This window comes from Oryctolagus cuniculus, chromosome 20, assembly GCF_051225735.1.
Source record: "Oryctolagus cuniculus isolate XC-2025 breed Fujian yellow rabbit chromosome 20, ASM5122573v1, whole genome shotgun sequence".
In the NCBI taxonomy this organism is placed as follows: domain Eukaryota; kingdom Metazoa; phylum Chordata; class Mammalia; order Lagomorpha; family Leporidae; genus Oryctolagus; species Oryctolagus cuniculus.
This window is the reverse complement of record NC_142886.1, coordinates 25,994,334-26,017,897: the sequence shown is the minus strand read 5'-3', so window position 1 is coordinate 26,017,897 and position 23,564 is coordinate 25,994,334. Positions and strand designations below refer to the sequence as shown.

General features: G+C 59.1%; 1 protein-coding gene across 4 annotated transcripts in view; it reads right to left on the bottom strand.

The window, feature by feature from the left end:
- Positions 1-581: 581 nt before the first annotated feature.
- JDP2 (Jun dimerization protein 2) overlaps positions 582-23,564 on the bottom strand; it is a 41,269-nt gene continuing 18,286 nt past the window's right edge. For 3 of the 4 annotated variants that reach the window (XM_051826215.3, XM_051826217.3, XM_051826218.2), the window contains exons 3-4: positions 10,026-10,130; positions 582-1,604 (exon numbers count right to left, since the gene is read on the bottom strand). In XM_051826215.3, the coding sequence (XP_051682175.1) occupies positions 1,419-1,604; positions 10,026-10,130 (291 nt within the window). In that variant the 3' untranslated portion in view covers positions 582-1,418. The remainder of the gene's footprint in view (positions 1,605-10,025; positions 10,131-23,564) is intronic. The other variant, XM_089322396.1, reaches the window with a different exon arrangement.

Genomic DNA, 23,564 nt, shown 5'->3' with positions numbered 1-23,564 from the left:
GCAAAAATGTTTTGAAATCCATGCACAGTTTTTTCATACTATACATTTTCATGAACTTTTTAAAAATATTTTGTATGCACAGATTTCAACCTTTTTTTTGCACAAAATCAGCGTATTTTTTACTTCTATGTCCCAAGAAGTCTCTGCACTCTTCTCAGTGCTGTCCCACTGACAGCGGCCGCGAGTCTGCCCTTCCCAGGCCTCCAGTTCCTCAGACGGGAAGCAGTCCCACGGGGACCACTGCCACTGCCTGGCAGGACTGTAATGAAAAAACGAGACGGTGCAAGAGGTGAGCTCAGGGTGAGCTCGTCACTGCGGGCTCTGGGGCTCCTAGGTCGCCTGGCACATCCCTGGAGGCACCCAGGAAACCTCTGCAAACCAAACAAACGGAGTAAAACATGGAGGCTGCAGGGGAACTTCTCTGAGCCTCAGCTTGCATGAGTGTAAAATGGGCACACACACACACCTTCCTGGGAAGGCGGTGGTGAGGACTACGGGCCTACAGCAGGTGCTCCCGACCTGCCCTGACTCTGGGCACGCCTTGCACCCCATCCCCCAGGCAGACACGCGAGGCGGCTGGGTAAGGAAGAGCAATGTTTACTGAGTACTATGAAGGCTCTGAAGGATGGAAACACACCCCACCCCCGCCCTGGCCACCCCGACACCCCGAGACTACAGTACTTAGGAGTTACACACAACGGCCATAACTGGTGGGTGTCTGTTCATAACAAACAAACCATAGCATATTTATACTGTATCACATCGAGTGATTATAGAAATCCATATATATATTGCTTGTATAAAATCTTTTTTTGTAAAAAATATTAAAAAAAAGAAAGTATAAAAAAAATGTGCATTTGGAAGCCCTACCAGGACAGCCAGTCTGTAAACATTCAGTGAGTATGTGCTTTGGAGGGGGCGCCCGCGCCGCCACGCCCACAGCAAACTCCAGCTGGGCCGGGAGGCTGCGGCCTCGCGGCGGGGCTGGGGGCAGCTGGCTCACAGGTTCCCTCTGAGTTCCATCCTCGGCCGCATTTTGGTTGCAACTCCTGGCTGCTCGGAGGTCCCTCGGGTGGGTGTCCTGGAGGAGAGGCCGGCCACGGGCCCGAGGCTGCCCGGCTCGGGGGTCTCTGTGGCCCAGACCCCTCCGTCCTGCCTGCTCAGAGCGAGATTCCAGGCCGGGACAGCCCTGCCCGTGGGTCGACTTTGGTCTCAGCCCTTGGTCCCTCCGGGCTTCCTCAGCCCGCTTCTGCCCCCCGTGGAGCCGATCTGAGTGTCCCACAAAAGCCCGACCGCTGCTGGCTTGCTGAGCCTCGTACGGGTTTCCATGCACCAAGCAAGGGCCCTCTGGGCCCCTTCCTCCTCTCTCCGAGTCTCTCTTCCTCCGCCGCCTCCACCTCTCCTTGGCCCAGCCCAGGTCACTTCTTCTCCAGCTGCTCCAGCAGCGGGTGGCCGTCGGCCTCGGGGGTCTTGACGCTGTCGGTGCGGACGATGCAGGTGGGGCGGTGCCGGTTCAGCATGAGGATCAGCTGCTGCCGCTCCTGCTTCAGCTCCTCGATCTGTGTCTTCAGCTCCGCATTCATGAGCTCCAGCCGCTCGGACTCCTGCGCGAACACAGACAGGCCGTGAGCCGAGGCGGGACGGCCCTGGGGACAGGCACCTTGGGCTGCAGGCAGGCCATGAGCCGGGGCGGGACGGCCCTGGGCACAGGCACCTTGGGCTGCAGGCAGGCCATGAGCCGGGGCGGGACGGCCCTGGGCACAGGCACCTTGGGCTGCAGGCAGGCCGTAAGCCGGGGCGGGACAGCTCTGGGGACAGGCACCTTGGTGCAGGCAGGCTGTGAGCCGGGGTGGGACGGCCCTGGGGACAGGCACCTTGGGCTGCACGCAGGCTGTGAGCCAGGGTGGGGACGGCTCTGGGGACAGGCACCTTGGGCTGCAGGCAGGCCATGAGCCGGGGCGGGACGGCCCTGGGGACAGACACCTTGGGCTGCAGGCAGGCCATGAGCCGGGGCGGGACGGCCCTGGGGACAGGCACCTTGGGCTGCAGGCAGGCCATGAGCCAGGGCGGGACGGCCCTGGGGACAGGCACCTTGGGCTGCACGCAGGCTGTGAGCCAGGGTGGGGACGGCTCTGGGGACAGGCACCTTGGGCTACCGCTTGCCTGCTTTCCCTCTGCCAGCTTCCCACTGGAGAAGGCACAGAGCTCCTGGGCCAGTGACCTTTGGTCGCAGAGCTCATCCCGTCTGAGACACCGGCCTGGGTCACAGTGGGAGGAGTCTAGGACCAGCCTCACTCATAGCCCACCTGCCCCTTTCCCCTCTCCCTACACACCAGCTTCAGCCCCTCACTGTTGCTCTCATCTGCCGGATGCTCTGCTGCCCCAGGGCCCTTGCACAAGAAACAAAGGGTGGGAAAAGGATGGGGGCCAAGGGGGCCTAGGGCAGGTCCATGGGGGGTTGTGCGGTGACCCACAGAGGGCGGACAGTGCGGTGGCAAGGTGCTGTGCCGTGTGATAAATGCATGTCACGAGCCCATTGTGCGATGATGCTTTAAACAGTCCCTTCTTAGCCCCTGTAGTCTACACGTCTGTCACCCAGACAGAGGCCACTTTGTCTTCCTGCTGGATTCAAAAGGAGGTTTCCAGCAGACCTCAAGTGAGGTCCCCATGACCTTCCAGACCGCCCGGAGAGGCCCCAGGTAAGGGCAGGGATGTGGATGATTAGGGGTGGGGCCAGGTGGCGGGGGAGGGGCTGTCAGCTCACAGCCCGGGGGTCACACAGGAAAAGTGTCAGAATGACTTTTCTTGGGCTGTGTCCCCAGATACCCGGTTGAGAGCTGAAATGTACCCAGCAGCCAGCTCCGTTTTACCCTGTAGGCGCTGCGTTGCCTCCCAGGGCACACTGGACAGCGTCTGCAGATATCTGGGTCGTGGAGCTCCCAGAGGGGAGGGCGCTAACCAGCATCGTGTAGGTGCAGGTGGAGGTGGATTTCACAGCCTACCAGCTCTGGACACCCGCCACGCAGCCACTCACACAGAACCATCTAGTCCTGGATCCCAGCAGCGCAGACTGAGCAACCTCTATCAGTCAGAAAGCAAGCTGCGGCTCCAGCTGTGAGGGTGACACCTGGGCAGCCACCTGCCTCTGATGTGCCGCCCCCTCCCCCGCCCCAGGCGGGGCGCAGGTGGTGCAGCCTCTCCCTGGGGTCTCAGCCAGGGGGGCTGCCTCCCTCAGGCCGGCAGAGCAGGCTGGATTGTTCCTCGTGCTCCTCTCTGTGGTGGCAGCGTGAGCTGGCGGGGAACTCAGAACTGCTGACACAGGCAGGCCTCATGGAGAGAACGGCCTCAGAGAAGGAAAAAATGCTTGGGGGAAAATATTAAAAACCAGCCACGGTGGTTTTTGGTTCCGCAGGCTGAGGCATGACGGGGAAGCGGGCGTGGCCCCCAGCCCTCAGAATGCCCGGAGCAGCCCTCTGTTGGGGGCCTGCAGAGACCCTGGGTTTCAGGCACCTGCTCACTGCACCGGGCCAGCTGCTGACCTTGGGGACGTCCTACAGACCCTTTGACCACCCGGGTCCCTCAGCTCCTTCAGGGCAACGCCCACACCTGCTTAGCACCTGCTGTGTGCAACGAACGCTCTGGGGGACCCAAAGGCCAGGAACCCCTCACCAGAAGAATTCCACACAGCAAGGCAGGGCTTCCTTCCTGGGTGACCCTCTGCCACCCAGGGTCCTGCAGAGAGCTGGAACTTAGCGGGGTTTTTAGAAACTGGGTTGGCCGTGGCTGGGTGGAGTAGGGTAGGGAGAGGATTTCAGCAGGGAGCCTGCCTGAACAAGGTCATGGTCACAGGAGAGCTTGGAGGTGCTTACAAGGGAAAAAGCACCAGGCTCTGAGCACGGCTCCCTCTCGGGCACAGCAGGGATGCGGCTCTGCAGTTCTGCAGCCCGGCTGCAGCTCTGGGAGGAGCCTCTGTAACCTCATTTGTGGGAAGCAGATGAGCCCACACGGTAAAAACACTTGGTAAACGGAAGGGTAACAGGGCAAAAGGAGTTTCTGCTTCAGACAGAGAGCAGAGAACCGAATGAAGAAGAAAGAGATTCCAAAAGCAGCCGGTGTCGGTCCCTGCCGGGATTGCGGAGAGTGGAGACAGGGCGAGAGCTGATGGGGAGCCTGAGAGAATGACCCAAGGAGTGGGGCCTGGGAGGGGAGCTGTTCTGGAGCACTGGGAAGAGCAAGGAAGAGTGTGTGTTGTTAAGAGCTGTTTAGTTATTTGAAAGGCGGAGGCACAGAGAGATCTTCCATCTGCTGGTTCACTTCCTAAGTGGCTGTGACAGCCCAGGCTGGGCTAGAACAAAGCCAGGAGCCTGGGACTCTATCCAGGCCTCCCACGCAGGTGGCAGGGACCCAAGCACTTGGGCCATCTTCCGCTGCCTTCCCAGACGCATGAACAGGGGGCTGGATTGGAAGTGGAACAGCCGGGACTCAGACTGGCGCTCATGAGATGCTGGCGTCGCAGCAGCCACTTGACTCACCGAGCCACAGCCTCAGGAGGCTGCTTTAAAGTGAGTTTGAGGCTAACCTGGACGTGCCCAGGGAAGCACCCAACACACGGAACGCAATGGCCCTGCCCGCAACCCATGCTGGAGTGCCTGCTTGGACTCCCAGTTCCTCTGCTTCCGATCCAGTTTCCTGCTAACATGCACCCTGGGAGGCAGCGGGTGACGGCGAAGTACTTGGGTCCCTGCTACCCATGTAGGGCACCAAAATTGAGTTTGGGCTCCTGACTTCCGCCTGGCGTAGCCCTGGCTGTTGTGGGCATTTGGGGAGTCTCTGCCTCTCTCTCTCTCTCTCTCTCTTTCTCTCCGCCCTCCGCCTTCCAAATAAAATGAAAATAAATAAGTAAAAATAAAAACTAAAACAAATTCAGTAGTCCCGCACTTGGACCCATCTCCTGGAGATGCTGTAGGTCAGGCTGACCCTAAGGGGGGCACAGGCTTCACACAGGGGCTGGGTGAGGAGTGGGGCAACGTGCCTGTCACCGTCACCACAGGGACGGCACCACGTGTGCTGGCTTTAAAGTGTTAGCGTGTGCCAGGGAACGTACTGAACTCCAACTGCCTGGCTCAGCACAGAAACGCACTGCTTCCTAATTTCATCTCCAGCTGTGTAACTCGAGAGCTGCTGACTTATTTATGCCCAAGCACTTGGGCCATCCTCCACTGCCCTCCCGGGCCACAGCAGAGAGCTGGGCTGGAAGAGGAGCAGCCGGGACAGAGCCCCGACCGGGACTAGAACCCGGGGTGCCGGCGCCGCAGGCGGGGGATTAGCCTAGTGAGCCGCGGCGCCGGCCCAGAAGAATCTTCTTAAAAACAGAATTGTAAGTGTGGTTTGTGGCTTCTCAGCACCAAGTGCCTGCTCTTGTCTCCTAATTGATGCAGGAGCGGGGCTAGAATCTTCCACAGGGTCAGTATGAAGCGGGGAGCTCTGTCTGCAGTTCTGTGGACTGCTTTGCCCTCTGGTCGATGCGTATCGCCCTGCAGTACGTGAAACCACTGTCTGCACTGTCAGAGCAGAATTAGTGCTGCCTCCTGCTACAGTCAGCAAAGGCAGTGGGCAAAACACACCAGGCGAAGGGCTGGGCGTCCTGGCTTCTCCTCCTGGTTATGTGACCTCAGCCAAGGCACTGTTCTCCCTAAGAATACGCTGATTCGCCCAGGGCACTTGCAACATTTTTCGGATGCTATTAAAAATCAAACATCACCCCCAAGCACATACGACAGAGGCAGGTGTCTGGCCAAGTGGTTGAGTTATGGCCTGGGACGCCCGCATCCCATGTTGAGTTGTGGGTTTGAGTCCCAGTTCTGCTCCTGATCCAGTTTCCTGCTTATGCACACCCTGGGAGGCAGCAGGTATTGGCCCATGTACTGGAGTCCCTGCCACCCGTGTAAACAGACCTGGATGGGGTTTGGGCTCCCAGCATTTGGCCTGGTCCAGCCCCATTTGTGGTGGGCATTTGGGAAGTGAACCAGTAGATGGAAGATCTCTCTCTTTCTCTCTGCCTTCAAAATAACTAAATATTTTAAAACTGCCGAGTTGCACGAACTCTGTGTAAGAGTTGGGGAGCAGCCTTCTGAGCTTCACAGATCTGTCTGGGGTAAAGTTCTAGCCCTGCTGTGTGCTTGTTCTGCTGCTACCAACAATCCTGCCAATGTCTCTGAGTCTGGGCAGCCTGAAGAGAGTGCTGGGCAGAGAGTACGGGAAGCCCTGGGTCCTGGCCCCGACTCGGCCGCCCTGTGACCCTGTGCAAATCTGCAAGCCTTCGGGACCCTGGCCAGGCGAGGGGGCTGCCTTGCCTCCTCCAGAATGCCTGAGACCGTCGCAGAGAGAGTGGCCCCCAACAGGGGTGGGCACTGTGGGAGTGGGAGATGCATCACCGCACCCAGAACCCAGGAGCCTGCGTTAGGCACACTGCAGTGTGACAGTCAGCGAGGTAGAAGGGACGGGCACAGGGGCACACGGGAAGGTGCGCAGGCAGCCCCGACCCATCCAATGCCTGCCTCCCACCCTGGGATGCAGCCAAGTGCCCAGGGGTCATGGGCTCGAGAGCCTCTCTCACACACCCATACTTTCAAAAGTTTATGGAAAATAGAATTAAAAAGTCACTTTATTTTGGTGCAAACTATTTTTTCAACTATAGGGCTGGTGTTACGTCTCAGGGGGTTAAGCTGCTGCCTGTGATGCCAGCACCCTGTAAGAGCATTGGTTCACGTTCCAGCTGCTCTGCTCCCAATCCAGCTTCCTGCTAATGGCCTGGGGAGGTGGCAGAAGATGCTTCAAGGACTTGGGCCCCAGCCACTCGTGTGTGAGACCAAGATGGAGTTCCTGGTTCCTGGTTTTGTTCTGGGCCAGACCTGGCTTTTGCAGCCATTTGGGGAGTGAACCAGCAGATAGAAGATCTCTCTGTGTCTTTCTCTGTTTCTCTCTGTCTCTGTCTCTCTATATCTCTCTCTGATGCTCTACCTTTCAAATAAATTTACAATTTTTTAAAAAAAATTTATGCATGAAGAGTTTGTAAAGTTTCATGGAAAATGTATATTATGAAAAAAACTATGCATGGATTTCAGATTTTTGCACCAAAATAAACTCACTTATAATTCCATTTTTCCCATGAACTTCTTCAAGTGCCCTCCTATATCCCTTTGCACTTCTGAGTCTTGTAAATATTTTACTTATTAAAAAGGAAATTAGAAGACAACCCCCAGGCCAGCAGGCACTGCCTGCACAGCCACCTGCGTCGGTGCCTAAACCTCACACCCAGCCTCTGCTCCCAAGGTCGGGGGAGCAGGGGAGTAGAGAGTGTGGGGGTGGGGGCAGGGCCAGGCCGGGGCCCAGACACTGCCACCCCGTCTCCTTCTCAGCCCCGAGGTCACACGGTCTCTTGGCCCTGCTGGCTGCTTCCTCTTGTCACTGGGACAACACTACACTCACGGAACGGATCGGCCCGCTGGGTCCCCGTGGCCCCAGTCCACGGCCAGAGGGAGCCTCTCTCCCCTGGAACACCTCCATGGCTCCCTAGGGCCACACAATCCATCATCCTGGTCAGGACGCTCACCGGGTGAAAGAGGCGCTCTGGCTGGTTAGGCAGAGGGCGGGGCAGGCTTTCGCACAGCACAGCCGTTAAGCCACCATTTGGGACACCCATGTCCCGAACCAGAGTGCCTGGGATGGAGATCTAGTTCCGCCCCAGCTCCAGCTTCCTGCTAACATGGACCCTGGAAAAAGGCAGCAGCTAATGAGTGGCTCAAGGGCTTGGGTCCCTGCCACCCACAGTGGGAAATCTGGATGGAGCTCCCAGTTCCTGGCTTCAGCCAGGCCCAGCCATGGCTGTGGTAGGCACTGGGGAGAGAGCCAGTGGGTGGGAACCCGCTCTCTTCCAAATAAAGTAAGTAAAAATTTAAAATGGTCATGAGGCCAGGACAACAGGCCTCCACTGGGATTGTCGCAGGTCACCTGGCCTAGAGGGTCACCCTTCATAGCAAGGGTCTGGTCCACTCAGCTCTGTGGACTCTGGCCACACGGCCATTCCTGTCAAACATCCGTGTGCTGCTCCTGGTGACCCAGCACCCAAGGCCTTCCTCTCACTAGCTCCTCTCCTCTTCCAAGTCTCCCAGGAAGCAGTGTCTCAGCCTCGACTGGGATGGTCCCCACGGTGCGTTCTGGGCTCGCTGCTGCTGTTCCTCGTTTCCCGTCTGCCACCCCGGCCCACACGGCACCTGCCTGACCACCGCGCAGTGGGCACCGGCTAAACCCTTAATGGACAGACAGACGGGTTAGCAAATGCACGGATGACCCCCAGCCCACCCACTATAACCGTGTGACCTTGGCCAAGGAACTTGACCTCTCTGAGCCGTGGGTCAATCTCTGGAATGGGGAAAATCACTCTTTTATCTCACAGGGATGCCACAGGGATTGAGACAGTGAAAGGTGGGCACGTGGCAGGGCCTCAGCAGGTGTTACTGGACGGGGAGAGTGACAGGTGCCATTCCTGGGGTGTTGTTCACTGTGCTTGTGACCGTGTGCACAGCGTGGCTCCACCTGGCTGACGAGCCCCTGGAGGCAGGGCGGCGTCTCCATCCCTGTCCCCTACAGGCACTCAGTGCTGGAGGCCTTGTCTGAGAAACTTCTCGAAGGCTTCCAGTCCAAGGTGGTACCACTGTCTTCCAATGGGGCTCCGGCTCTAAGGCTCTAACTCCCGCCTATCATAACCACTCCCCAGCCCTGGCTGCTCACAGGCCTCACCTGCCTACACCTGTGACCCCAAAACAGCTCTCTGCTGGTTGCAAGCCTGTTGCCTGACACCCTTGTCCCCCAGCTCCCGGGGCGGGGGAACACGCCTGCTCCTCCTGTGTGAGTCCCCACAGTGCACCCAGCACAGCACAGGACATTTAGGACATCCTCAGCCAGACTCACTGACTCAATGAATGTACAGAGGAGTGAAGGAATGAATGAGAGCCGCAAGAGCCAAGTATTAAGAGCAATTGCTGGCCGGCGCTGCGGCTCAACAGGCTAATCCTCTGCCTTATGGCGCCGGCACACCGGGTTCTAGTCCCGGTCGGGGCGCCGGATTCTGTCCCGGTTGCCCCTCTTCCAGGCCAGCTCTCTGCTGTGGCCAGGGAGTGCAGTGGAGGATGGCCCAGGTGCTTGGGCCCTGCACCCCATGGGAGACCAGGAGAAGCACCTGGCTCCTGCCTTCGGATCAGCGCGGTGTGCCAGCCGCAGTGCGCCAGCTGTGGCGGCCATTGGAGGATGAACCAACGGCAAAGGAAGACCTTTCTCTCTGTCTCTCTCTCTCTAACTATCCACTCTGCCTGAAAAAAAAAAAAAAAAAAAAAAAAGAGCAATTGCTTTCAGGTGAGCCTGGGCTTGACTCTGTTCCACCACTTGGATGCTGAGAAAGGGGTAGGCTTCTTGGCCTCACTCTCAGTTCCCTGATCTGCAGACACAACAGTGCACCAGCTGGCAGTAGGTGGTTATCACTCCAATTACATGGGGTCATATACAGGCGGCACTTGGCATGGTGCCTGACCTTATGGATGCTAGCAACTGTATTGCACACGGCGGAACAGCACGTGGTGTAACGTCACTATGCTACGCTCACGTGGTCTATCATCACTACTGCTGTTGAGTATGAACTCGTGGCTGGAGATAGGGAGACTGGCCCGGCTGAGTCCACTGCCCACAGATGCAGAGAGGTTACCAACACCTGGCTTCAGCCAAACCCGCTGCTAGGTGGACCCCAGCGGAGGGTGCCAGTCCTGGGCCACCGTCTGTCCTCAGTGGAGGGGAAGCTGGCTCCCCCAAACTGTCCAGGGGATGGGCGTGGGCGGAGGCTGCTGCACGCTGCCCTTGGCTGTTATGGTTCCAGGAGGCGGGGGACGGCAGAGGGGCCCGGGCTGCTTGGGCAGCGCCAGCACACACACGCTGACTCCAGGGCACCCGCGGACGCCTCCTGGGGCCCTGCTCACCCGCTGCAGGAACTCCGTGCGCTCCTTCTTCTTGTTCCGGCACCGGGCCGCCGCCACTTTGTTCTTCTCCCGGCGCCTTTTCCTCCGCTCCTCTTCCTCGTCTAGCTGTGGGGGCACAGAGCCACCGGTTAGGCACGGAGGCAGGCCCGCAGCACGGCCGACCTCCTGACCCACGCACAGACCGAGGCACGGTTCCCCCTGCAGAAGGGGGGCTGGAGGCGGGGGCACCAGACGCTCTGGGAGCAGGGGCCGGGGCTTGGCCGGGGAGTGGGGGTCCACCCACACTGTGCCCAGCCCCAGCGCTCTGGGCGTGCCTTTCCAGGCCAGCGGTTCCCAGGCACTTCCTCTGCCAACGGCTTGGGGCCTAGACCCAGGCTTCCCATCCGCCCCCACCTTTCCAGGCCCTGACTGCCTTCGCCCTTCCCTTGTCCTCTTGTCCCCTCGTCCCCTCGTCCCCTGCTCTGCCACAGCCGGGAGTTCCTGCTTTGGTCCCTCCAGACACTCGGAGCCATGAACACTGTCTCTGGGGGGCTAAACAGGCCCCACGGTATCTTCACCTGCTCTCGTCCAAGAGGTCTCTGTGCATCCTTTCCCGGGTCGTCCACGTGTGAGGGGGCTGGGGAGCCGCTGGGGCCCGCTGAGTCTGCAGGCTCGCTTCTCCCCCAGTTAGGGCCCACTCCAAGCATGAAGTTGGGCTCGTCTGATAGGAAGCAGGACACTCAGTACCACCAACCCCTGACTTTGAACCCAAGCGGCAGGCACTGTTTCATTAACGTCAGCAAGAACCTCCTACTTGGCTAAACCCTTAAAATGCATGCCATTTCCCCCTCACAATCAAAGCCTTAGGAGGAAGTACTCCTAACTGTCCCATTTTACAGATGGTAAGACTGAGGCCACACAGTTCCATTTGCCCAAAGCCACTCAAGTAGTAAATGGCAGGGCCAGTGTTTGAACTCAGATTTCTTGAGCTTGAACCCTTCCTTGACCGCTGACCCACACAGCCCCAGGGCTCCAGGAGAACTTGGCTTGGGTGCTCTTTGGGTCTGTTAAGACTGGAGGACACACGGGCCAGCCGGGCCGGGGCCAGCAGAGTCAGAGGCCACTGGAGGGGTTGCTGGAACGCCTTGGGCCTGCCAACTCTCTCACTTCCAAGCTGGCGACTCTGGCCGCCCAGGGCCTGGATCAAGGTCTCAGCTCCAAGGGCTACAGGCCAGGAAAATAAACAGCCGCCCTCCGAGCACTCTCCGAGGCTCTGGGAGCCCAGCCCCATGGCCCTGGGCACAGGCCCTGGCAGGGCGGCCTCTTCCTCCTTCCCCTCCAGCCCCGCCCCAGCCCCAGCCCACCTGCCGGCCCCTGGAGCAGCGCCTTGGCAGCAGCGCCCCACCCAAGCACCTCCCAGCCCCGTGGCCTCCTTTGAAACCGAACCAGAAGTGACAGGTCCTCTGGCTGACCTGCATGTGGGAAAATAGAAACCTGGCCGAGATAGAGTCCGCCCAGCCTCAGCCTCACCCCCAGCAGGGCCGGGTAACCGTGACGATGGGCCCAGGGCAGGAACTGGATGGAGGAAGCAGGCGGCCAGCGGCCAGCGGCGCAATCTCCCCTCGGCCGGAGGGTTTGCCCACAAACTGCCGAGGGGAGGCGCGGCCCCAGGAGGCACGAGCGCGCCTCCTAGCTGCAGCTCCCACCGGACCTCCGCACAGGGCCGTGCTGCCGGGGGAAGCAGACACGCAGGGGCTCGGCGTTGGAAGAGGTTAAACAGAGGCACTGGGCGGGGTGGACACCCAGAGCAGGGGCTCTCTGCCCCTCCACTCACTCTGCCCAGCCTTCCTCCCCAAACACCTCACCAATCTCCAAACTATATCCCGACTTTCAAGGGTAAATCTCACCTCCTCTGGGAAGGCTCCCCAGATTAACTGCTATGGCACAGTAAGGATCTCTGTCACATCCCACCACACTCCTCGGCCATTCCTGCTGTTCTGGAAGATGGGGGACCTGAGTTACCCCAGCGCCTGGCTCAGAGCACAGCACTTACTAGGGGCTCTGCAAGCGCCCCACCCCACCCCCCATGAATGCCTGCAGTCAAGGACTCTGGAGAAAGATGCCCCAGGCCTGGGCTCTGCGAGTTCCAAGTGCCTTGGCCTTGTCACCCACGTTTGCGTCTGCAGAACCTCTCCTGGGCACGCTCGGCAGCCTTCTCTGCTGGGGACGGTCCCCGCCCTCTGCTGGAGGCCAGCAACACTGGGGCTCAGGCCCTGCGCCCCGCAGGAGCACAGCGCTGGAGGCCGTCTAGGTCCAGGAAGGCAGACTCTGCCGGCTGCACGGACCCCCCGCAGGCCCAGCAAGGACATAAGGTATGCGTGGGCTAGCGCCCCCTCCCCACCACAGCCCCCACCAGCTTCCAAGCCCAGCCCTGGTCCTTCCTGCTCCCAAGCCCCAGTGGGGCTGACAGCTCCCAGGAAGGCGGGAGTGGCCCCAGGGCCCCTCAGCCACACCCTCCCCAGCTCCTCCTGCTGCCGTCTCAGACCCACCCAGAACAGCTGCAGAGGCCCAGGAGAACCAAGCCAGGAGCTGAGTGGGGCCCTGAGTCTTCTGCCCCTCCCCACCCCCAGGTTTCAGTCCTGCTGGGGCCATGTGGGGACTCTCCCCAAGCTCCCGCAGGTGCTGCTGTCACCCTCACACTGACGCTGCAGCCCCCTCCTTCCTGGCGCTGCCCGAATTCTCCAAAGCATTCGGCCCTGAGTGGGTGCTTTCCCCACACGTGGCTCTGACATCTCGAACCGGAACTCAGAAGCAGGAGGGATGACTTTTTCCTGCAGGTGCAGCTGGAAGAACCAGGCTGTCTGGGGAGGAGCCAGCTTGGTGCTCAGTGCATTTAAAGAACCATGAGACCGGTGGGGGGATGAGTTTTCCCTGCTCTCAAACTTCATTCTTTTGGCTCTGTCCTCCCTACCCCATTAAACTCCCAGGATGGCCCAAGGGCAAAGTCACCTGTGCCCTGGCCTCGAGGGAGAGACCTGGGGACCCTGCAACCAAGAGGGTTCTCGAATTGAAGGACTCATCCTGTGTCACCCCTACCCCTCCTTCAAGTCCTTGTACAGGAGCAGGGGGACCCCAGCCCATGGCCAGAGCTGAATGGACAAGATATGAATGGCTGCCTTGAACTGGGCTAGTCACTGTCCTGGACTTTTTTTTTTTTTTTTTTTTAAGATTTACTCATTCATTTGTTTGAAAGGCAGAATGACAAAGAGAGAGATCTTCCATCCACCAGTTCATACCCCAAATGGACACAATGGCCAGGGCTGAGCCAGGCCGAAACCAGGAGCCTGGAACTCTGTTTGGATCTCCCACGTGGGTGGCAGGGACTGGAGCACCGGGGTTATCATCTGCTACTTTCCCTTTTTAGTGTCTACGACTTTCCCTAGGGCCACCTTTCACTGCTTTTCCAGATGTTATTAGCAGGGAGCTGAATGGGAGGTGGAGCAGCCGGAGGGAATCGAAGCAGAGCCCACACGGGATGCCACACTGCAGGCGGCAGCTTAACTTGCGCTACACGACCAGCCCCTGTCCTGACATTTGAAACGGGACTCAGAGATGGACCAATGGGCATGCAGGGCTGGGGTTCACTCACACGGGGCTGCTGACCTACAAAGATGAGCAGAGACCAGAGACCACGTGGCTGGAGAGAGACACACTGATGTGCAGGAGGTAAATGCTTCTGGTGGTGGCTGGCGCTGTGGCACGGAGGGTAAAACTGACACCTGGGGTGCTGGCATCCCATATGGGCGCTGGTTCGACTACTGGCTGCTCCACTTCTGATCCAGCTCCCTGCTAATGGGCCTGGGAAAGCAGTGGAAGATGGCTCAAACCCTTGGGCCCCTGTACCTACTTAGAGACCTGGAAGAAGCTTTTGGCTCTGGTTTGACTGCCTTTCAAATAAATAAATAAATCTTTTTTTTTTTTTTTTTTTTTTTTTGGACAGGCAGAATGGACAGTGAGAGAGAGAGACAGAGAGAAAGGTCTTCCTTTTTCCGTTGGTTCACCCTCCAATGGCCACTGAGGCCGGCGTGCTGCGGCCAGTGCACCGCGCTGATCCGAAGCCAGGAGCCAGGTGCTTCTCCTGGTCTCCCATGGGGTGCAGGGCCCAAGCACTTGGGCCATCCTCCACTGCACTCCCAGGCCACAGCAGAGAGCTGGACTGGAAGAGGAGCAACCGGGACAGAATCTGGCGCCCCGACCGGGACTAGAACCCGGGGTGCTGGTGCCGCAGGCAGAGGATTAGCCTAGTGAGCCGCGGTGCCTGCCTAAATAAATCTTTAAATAAGTAAATAAATACACCTATAAAAATGCTTCTGTCGGATGCTAGGCCAGGCCCACCCCTTCCTTCCAAGTGCGTGCAGGGAAGACTGGAGTCAGCTGTTGGACCTCAGCATGGCCACCTCCTGGGCTCAGGGCCACCTCCCAGGGTCCCCTGAGACCGGCTGCAGTCAGCACGGGGGCTGTGCGTGGTCCCTGCGGCACTCAAGACATGAGAAAAATGCACAAGAGAAGCCGCAGTCCTGACTCTTTGAGGTTACAGGCTCCGGTGGCTCAGGCCACGCCCTCACATGCTTTGCCAAAGAGACAGAGGGAACAGGTGAGAGAGAGAAAGGCTGGGCCTGGGCCAGGCGCGGCAAGCAGGTGCCCAAGGCACACATTTAAGGAGGGGCGCACGCTCTGGCTCATGCACGTGCAGGGGCGGCAACTGAGACTGAGCGCCTCCTTAAATGTTGTGGTCCTGGGCGCCTGGACTGCTCACCCAGGCCCAGGCCCTGAGAGAGAGAGAGCTCCACCCAGACAGGCAGCAACACACAGAGCAGACAGCAAACCACACGGCAGAGACGAGGACAGGCAGAAGACGGCACAGGGAGAGAGCAGAGGCAGACAGGATGGACGGGCAGGCAGTGAACAGGCAGGAAGTACACGCGGGTAAGAAACTCCGTGCTCCGGATTCCAGTCCCTGGGGTCCACCGTGGGTACCCCCGGCTCTGGCCTGCACCTCCTCCTTTGGCCTGGAGGGAGTTTGAGGTTTCTGCCACCGAGGAGGCCAGGGACGCCCAGATTCCTCCCTGGCGCAGTCAGGTGATGCCAGGAGATCACGGAGCGACAGGAGACGGCCCCCACGATCCAGGGGCGGGATCCTGCCCAGGAACAATACCTGCTTCTAGAACCAGACGCAGCAGCCAAAAGAAAGCAAACAGGGGCGGGTGACGCCAGTGCTACCAAACCCCCTGGCCTGGGGTCCCAGCAGGGAACAGGTGAATCACCCACAGGAGTCCCTAAAGAGAGCTTAACAACAGGACCATGCAGAGGGGTGGGCGGAGCTTGGGGAGCCCTGGACCAGCAACACCCCAGGCGTAGAGGGGCCCAGGCAGCAGTAATGACGAGAACAATGGAGCCACTGCCTAGCCATGGGAGAGGGCACCACACGGGAGCTGTGGTCCTGGGTTCAGGAGCACAGCCAGGGAGGGCTGGCGACAGAGGATGAATACCCCCAATTCTTGCTGTCTCCTTGCTGGTGCTGCCCAGAAACCAGAGTGCAAGGGATCCTGGGTAATGCAGTCCATTGAGCTAGGCAGAAGCAGGTAGGACAGGAATGAATCTGGTGGACAAAGGAGGTGATCCCACACAGGGCTCTCTGTGCCCCGCCCACAGGGCTGGCCTCACCCCGGGCTGACAGGTGGCCGGCGACGGTAACAACACTGGGGCAAGGCTGGGGCCGGCAACGCTGTGGCCAGCAGGGTCAAGCCACCGCCTGCAACGCTGGTGTCCTGACTGCTCCACTTCTGATCCAGCTACCTGCTAATGGCCTGGGAAAGCAGCGAAAGATGGCCCAAGTGCGTGGGCCCCTGCATCCACATGGGAGACCCCGAAGAAGCTCCTGGCTCCTGGCTTCGACCTAGCCCAGCCCTGGTCATTGCAGCCATGTGGAAAGTGAACTAGTGGATGGAAGATTTCTCTCTCTTTCTCCCCCCCCCCCCCCCCGTAACTGACAAATACATAAAAAGAGACAAAGTCTTGCAGGGACCAGGGCTGTCCCCTTAGCTAGCGCTCAGGGAGCACCAGCTGGGTCAAGCAGCAGAGCGCGCGCAGGTGCCTCACCCTCAGCATGGGCCCCTGACGGCAGCCTAGGCCCCACCTGAGCTCTGGTGAGGAGCATAAACCCCGTCCCAGGCCTGCTGGGTCAGGGCCAGCAAGTGCCCGATTCCCACGTGATTCCCACGTGATTCCCGGCGCACAGGAAAGTGTGCCCTGAGCCAACACATCTTCCTCCCTGAGTGGCCTCATTTCGGTGACCACCACCTCCGTCTGCAAAATCACACCCGGGAGTGCTCCTGACCCCTTGCCCTCACACAGTCCACTCGCACCTGCAGAGCACAGCCCCGAGCCGCCCACCAGCGTGCCCCCAGCCCCGCTGCCTCTGCCCTGGACGACCGCGCCAGCTCCAAAGGACTCCCCTTGGCCCAAGTCAGCTCCTCTGCGTCTCATTCACTGCACGGTTTTCCTCTGCCCTCCACTACAACAGCAAGGCCTCCCTCCTCTTCCTCCAAACACCACGTTCTCCTCTGGGCCTCGGCCTTGCCTCTGCTGGGACGTCCGGTCCAAGCCTTGGCCAACCAATCCAACGCAAAAGCACCCCCACGCCATGTTAGCATGGCCTTGCCTATTTCCCCAAAGAGCCTCTCTCTAGCTGCTCTCCTTGGTCATGTGTGCACTTGCCTGCCACTGTCAATCTCCCCCCGAGGACGCTAAGCCCCTATTTATAGAAACATCTCCTTCGCCACCATCACCCAGCCACTAGAGCTGAGCGCAGAGTGAACTCCGCAGTGAGCCAGCTGACTAATTAAATCCAGCTCCGCTCTCAGGAAAGCATCAAGGCCGGTTCTAGCATCCTCCCCACTTTTACAAGGAGGTTCGGAACAAAGACTGCCACACTGGGGCCGGCGTTGCGGCACAGCGGGTTAAGCAAGGCCGGCATCCCATAGGGGCAGTGCTTCAAAGCCCGGTGGCTCCACTTCCAATCTGTTAATGTGCCTAGGAAGGCAGCAGAAGACAACCCAAGTACTTGGGGACCTGCCACCCATGTGGGAGACCCAGATGGAGGTCTAAGATCCTGGTTTTGGCCTGGGCCAGCTTTGGCTGTTGCAGCCATTTGAGGAGTGAACAGAGACCTCTCTGTCTCTGTGCCTTTCAAGCAAATAAAATAAAATCTTTAAGAAAAAAATCAAAGCTGACTGCTTGGGGTTCGAATCCAGGTCTTTTGGTCCCAAGGCCCAGGGCTCATCAAAGGCCAGGTGGCCTGAGGGTGTCCCCCTCCCATGTGACAAAGCCCCCAGCCTCTTTAGCTCCACCTGGGCATGGGAGTATGAAGCAGGAGCAGAAGCTTCCAACTTCAAGGGCAGTGATCCTCTCACTCTTTTCTTTCTGGGGCTTTCTAAACAGAAGAAGCGCCTGACTGTGCAGCATGCAAGCTACCCGGTTTAGAGGAGGGGCTCCCCGGGCTTCTCCCCGGCCTGCCCCTCACGCCCGCCATGTTTCTCAGGTCCACGTGCAGGCCACGCAGCTGCCCGGGGCTGTGGCCAGCGTGGGCTTCGGGAAGGGAGTCTTCAGGGCCTGGCTGGGCTGCGCGCCCCTGGACAAGTCACCTGGCCACTCCGGGCCCCCATCCCTCATCTGTGCACAAAAGGCACTGAGCTCTGCCGGGAGGTTTGCCGACAGGCGCCCCTGCCTGCCTTCCCAGGTGAGGGGCAGCTGGGGGCGCTGCTGGCCTGTGACCTGGGGAGAGCCCCAGGCTTGCAGAGCTGGTGCTGAGTAGGCCTGCAGCCTCCAAACCTGGTCAATGGCGAGAGCCACCTGCCAGGCCCACCAGAGGCCCCCAACCCGCCTCATGCATGGTGGAGCCACATTTCAACACCAGGGACCCGGGAGCATCCTGGGAAGTAAACACCCAAATACCAAACATACCAGACATTCCCCCACATAAACAGGGCTGCTCCGAGCCTGGGGGCTGTGGTCCCTGCCCCTCCACACATCAACAAACAAAGCAGGGCAGCCCAAGGGTGAGAGTAGGGCCAGGCCGGGAAAGCAGGGCTGGGCCCACAGCTTCCTCTGCCTCCTCCCCTCCAGCAGAGCCCAGGGGCCCTGGTCCAACACCCCAGAGGGGCTGGGGCCTCCCCACCAGCCAGGGCTGAGCTGCTGGGAGCTCACTGCCCGCCTGTCTGCCTGTCTCAAGTCAGGCCTCTTCACTCAAAAGGCCTGGGGCTTGGGCCTCAGCTGAGAAATAGTGGGTGGCTCCCGTGAACAGAACAACAATGGTTTGTCTCGGGCTGGGGCTACAAACTCAGGTCACCACCAGGGGCTGAGAGAGAGAGTGACTGCACGTTGTCAGTGAGAGTGGAGGGCAGGAGGGGACCCCCACTCCCATCCCCACCCCCACCCCACCCCCAACTAGCCCCAGCGCAATGAGGGCTGGGGATGGCGCAATGAGGGCTGGGGATGGCAAGCTGAATGCAGGCGTTCTTAAAGTAAAATCTCCTAATTGCTCCTTTTGGCCAGGAAGTTCACTTTCAAAGGAATGCCGGCCGCCTGGGCCAAGCACGAGCCATCTGCGGACTGCAACGACCCGCGGGCGGCTAAATGATGGCCTCTGGCACGCGACCGAGCCCAGATCATCAGAAGCCTGGCTGCCTACTCTGTGACCTTGGGCCCGGCCGTCCTGGGGCTTAGCTCCCGTCCGCACCATGGCTCACCCTTCCCACAGCCTTCAGACGCCTCTGCAAGGTGGGTCTTTGGGGGCCCCTGTTTGACAAGTGAGGAAGCAGAGGCTGCCATGCCTGGGGGACAGGGACTCCACTCCGTCCCCTTGCACACCTTCGCTGGCCTAAGTCCCAGAAGCCCCTTCCAGCTGTGACGGCCCTGAGCACTGGGTGGGGTGGGGGTGGGGGGCTGGGAGAGGGAGCGGGACAGAGCAAGTGCGGCCCCTGTCCCTGTTAGGAAGTCTCTACTGCTACAGCCTCTTAGCGCCAGCCCCTGGATTTCACAGATAAGGAACTGCATCCAGAGGAGGAAGCGCTGGCAGCAGGGCTCACACAGCAGCCAGGGTCAGGGTCCTAGGGACAGGTCCCAAGGCTTCCGCCTGGTGGACGCTCCAGGCCCCGCCTGACCACGCCTCATCCCTCACTCCTGATTGGCTGCTCTGAACTCTGTGCTGCAGCCTGGCCTGGGACCTTCTCCCCAGCTCATGACTTCCAGGCCTGCTCCTCTTCCCACTCCAGCGACATGGCCCGTGCACTGTCCTTGCCTGTGCTGGGGGCTTCAACCCCCACCTCTGCACTGACGCCTTCGTCTTCAGACCCACACATCCACCTGCCAGCCGGCTGCCTGGCCTGGGTGTCAGTACTCTCTGCTTTGCGTTATTATGTGACAAACACGTTGAGGGTTTATTTTAGCTTAGCATGGCTGGTGATGTGGACAGAACACAGGAATCTTGACAGGCCAGTTTCCCTTTCTCCGCCACCCCGGCAGACCCCAGGACATACTCAAATGACTACCCCTGTGAACTAACCCCACACTGGGCGGGGGCCACACATCAAGCAGCTCAGCCAACCCCAGAGCAGCTGAGGCAGCCAGGGCACCTGGCAGGAGAGCCCCTCAGCTCCCACGGGGGGGACGTGCCCTCGTAACTGCAGGCCGCGGTGGGGGAAGGGCAGGGCTCTATGCTAAACTCCATCCCAGGGCCTGGATCCAAGAAACTACAAAGACCCGAGACGTGCACAGCGTGCTCAGGCCGAGACCTGAAGTTCAGGAAAGGGGCGTGAGTCTGCCCAGGTGCCTGCACCAGATAGCGTGGTAGGACCTCTCAGGCACCCCAGATTTGTGCACGAGCCAAAAGCCCCACAATCTGCAGTCTTGTTGGACGTCCGAGCCGCGGTGGATCCTTTGTGTCCCAGCAAGAGGAAGCCCTGCCCTCTCAACACCTCCATCCACAGGAAGAACTTCTTCTGGGTTAAGAGAACCCCTCAAACAGGATAGGCTGCAGCGGCCAGCGCTGTGACGCAACAGGTAAAGCTGCCGCCTGTGATGCCAGCATCCCACATGGGCGCCAGTTCATGTCCCAGCAGCTCCACTTCCGATCTCCCTGCTAATGCACCTGGGAAAGCAGTGGAGGATGGCCCAAGTGCCTGGACCCCACTACCCATGTGGGAGACCTGGAGGAAGCTGCTGGCTCCTGGCTTCGATCTGGCCCAGCCCTTGCTATTGCGGCCATTTGGGGATTGAACCAGCAAATGGAAGATTTCTCTCTCTCTCTCTCTCTCCTCTCTGTAACTCTGCCTTTCAAATAAATAAATAAATATTTTTTAAAAAAGAAAAGTGAAACAATAGGCCAGGGACCAGGGGCTGCCTTCTATGAGCAGGCCAGGGCAGGGCAGGGCGTTTCTCTCAAAAAGCAGGGAAGGACGGCCCCATGAGCACTGCTAAGAAAAGACAGTGCTGTGTTTGGAACAAAGCCTGCGAGGGCAGTGGGCCGGGGCGACGCCCATCTGCGGGCCCCGCTCAGGAAAGAGCCAGGGCTGCTGCCACAGATGCGGGCGAGGAGCCAGGAGACGAGAAAAATCACCGTGGCACAGGCAGAAAACCCAGCACTGGGGGACGAGATGCCGACTGCCAGCGAGTCCTCCTGTGCAGAGTGATGGCTTGCGCTGGAATACGTCTGTTTCGGACACGCTTCCTATTAATGGGTTAGTGGGCCTTGGTTCCCCACTACCCAAACAATCTAGCTGCTTGCCCTATTGAGAGCTGCTTCAAAAGACGAGAAGAGGAAAGAAATTGTTGTCCCCCCCAACAAGACTCTCCCCACCCCCGAAAGACTGCTCGAAAGTAGAATACACTGGGGTGGGGGTGGGGGCCGGAATCCCGCCTCTTCCCCGGGAGTTAATTGGGAAGAGTTGACAGTGATTTACAAGAGTTGACAGCGGTTTACACCGGGTCAAGAAGTGGAGACAAAAATGACTCTGCCTCCAATTAAAAGAAAACGCGGCCACTGCTTGGAATGCTTATGAGCAGCGCGGTCCTCAAAGGCACACGCTGGTCAAGTGCAAGGGCATTTCAAGCCCCACCCCGGACAGCCTTTGCAAGCTGTCTGTCTTTCATCACGAAGGTGAAACACAAGGTCCCTGCCGTGATTACGCCCCAGCAAGGAGCTCCTTGTCATCTGCATGCAGGGCGTGCGGCCGAACCACGCGTTCCAGCCGATTTCTTTCCGGTGCAATGCACAGATAAGACACAGATCGCCTGGCAGAAGGGCAACCTTGACATCGAGGGTATCGGGCAGCAGCAAATAAAACTCCCACGAGTGCACGCACAGGCAGACCTGGCCTGGGTGGCACAGGAGAGACTCCCCAGCTCTTAAACCAAAACACCCGGGATCTCTGGACAGCACACGGACCTCCCTCCCGCTCTGGCATCAGAGCAGCTTATCTGATCCTCCCTTCCAGAACAATAAAGGAGCCTCCTCCTGACAAGCAGGGCGGCTTAATTAATTGGGAAGCCCCTCAGGGCCTGGATAGGGCAATGCCAAGACACAGAAAGAGCTGGTTGGAGCTGCTAAGCTGCGTGCTGACTCAGAGAGCAACCCCTGCCTTACATAAATGCAAAATGCAGGTAGCAGGAGCATCGGAGAGGCCCCTATGGCAGGTGGGTCCATACGCGCGGCCTGAGCTGGGTTTGAGGGGAAAACGTGGTTCTTAGATGTTTGTAGCCATTGTCAGAGAGGATCTTTGCCAGCCGCAGCTGGAGGGACTGACTGCGTCTCCCGTTTCTAGGCCCTGCCTTCCAGAGCAGCTGTTTCTGCAGCGTCTACACTGCCCCAGCCCTCAGGTGCTGGCCGGGCAGCCCTGCTCACCCCACTTTAGAGGCTACGTTACAAACACATGGATTCCAGATTCGTTGCAGCAGCAAAAAGCCTCTTGTTCAAAGGTTCCCACAAACGACTACCCAGCTGGGGGCAGAAGTATACCTCAGGACTTACCACTACATCACACACCTGTGACAGCCATTCAAGGAGAACGGGAGCCTTGCAGGGAGAGGTGACGAGGGACGACTGCGGGTCTCCCACAGCCCCTGCAGCCGCACCATCCCTGTCTCTGGTTTTCCTGGCACACCTGGACAGGTACAAGTGGCAGACAGGTCGGGGGGTGGGGAAGATGGATGATAACGGTGCCAGCTCGCCTTGGGCTCCCAGGACGCTCAGCAGTGAAAGAGAAGGAGCAGGAAGAGCCTTGTTCGGAGGCCCAGGCGAAACAGATGGACCTGCACCAGCTGTCACCTTGGCAGGGCTCTCCAAGGTGTTGGAGGAGACCACAGGCAGACGTGTGTGCGTGTGTGTGTGCGGGTGGATCTGCTTGTTTTTTTTTCTAATGGAATAGATACAACTCTGCTTTGGGCATGAGACCCTGGCAAGTGACGTAAACCCCCTGGGCCTCACTTCCTTAACAAGGAGAAGGGACTGAGGACACCAGCCTCCCAGGCTGTGGAAACAGATCACGGGAGATAGCGCAAGGCGTGAGGAGAACTGCGGGGGAGGCCGCCTGTCCTGAACACAGATGTCCACACTCCTTCAAACAGCAGGGCAGGGGTCTGCTGCACCGGGGGATTCAACCACTGGCTGCAGGCTGGGCCCCCCTGCCAGCCCCACCCACACCCCCCGAATCGCAAGGCCCTCTAGAGGATTCTAATGAGTAGCTGGAGTTACAAACCACTGTCTTTTTATTTTTTATTTTTATTTTTTAACAGGCAGAGTTAGACAGTGACAGAGAGAGACAGAGAGAAAGGTCTTCCTTTTCTGTTGGTTCACCACCAAAATGGCCGCTACGGCCGGTGCGCTGCACTGATCCGAAGCCAGGAGCCAGGTGCTTCCTTCTGGTCTCCCATGTGGGTGCAGGGCCCAAGGACCTGGGCCATCCTCCACTGCACTCCCGGGCTACAGCAGAGAGCTGGCCTGGAAGAGGGGCAACCGGGACAGAATCCAGAGCCCCAACCAGGACTAGAACCCGGTGTGCCAGCGCCGCAGGCAGAGGATTAGCCAAGTCAGCTGTGGCGCCAGCCACAAACCACTGTCTTGGGGACAGGCCGGCCTTTCACGTAGCGAGCAATTAAAACACCACTCGGGACACTGACATCCCACATCGGAGTGCTCGGCTTCAGGTCCCAGCTCTGCTCCTGACCCCTGCCTTCCTGCTCATGCACACCCTGGGAGGCAGCAGATGATGGCTCAGGGACTTGGGGCCCTGCCACCCATGTGGGAGCCCTGGATTGAGTCCCCGGCACCAGCCCTGTTGTGGGTATTTGCAAAGCAGATGGAGGCCCTCTGTTTCTCTGACTTTCAAATCAAAAAGGAAAAATAATTTCTAACATCACCATTGTACCCCGCATTTCCTCCAGTTGTATACAAAATCCTGTCCGACTCGTCTCTTTGCTTCTGGACACCATTAGGAGCCAAAAAGC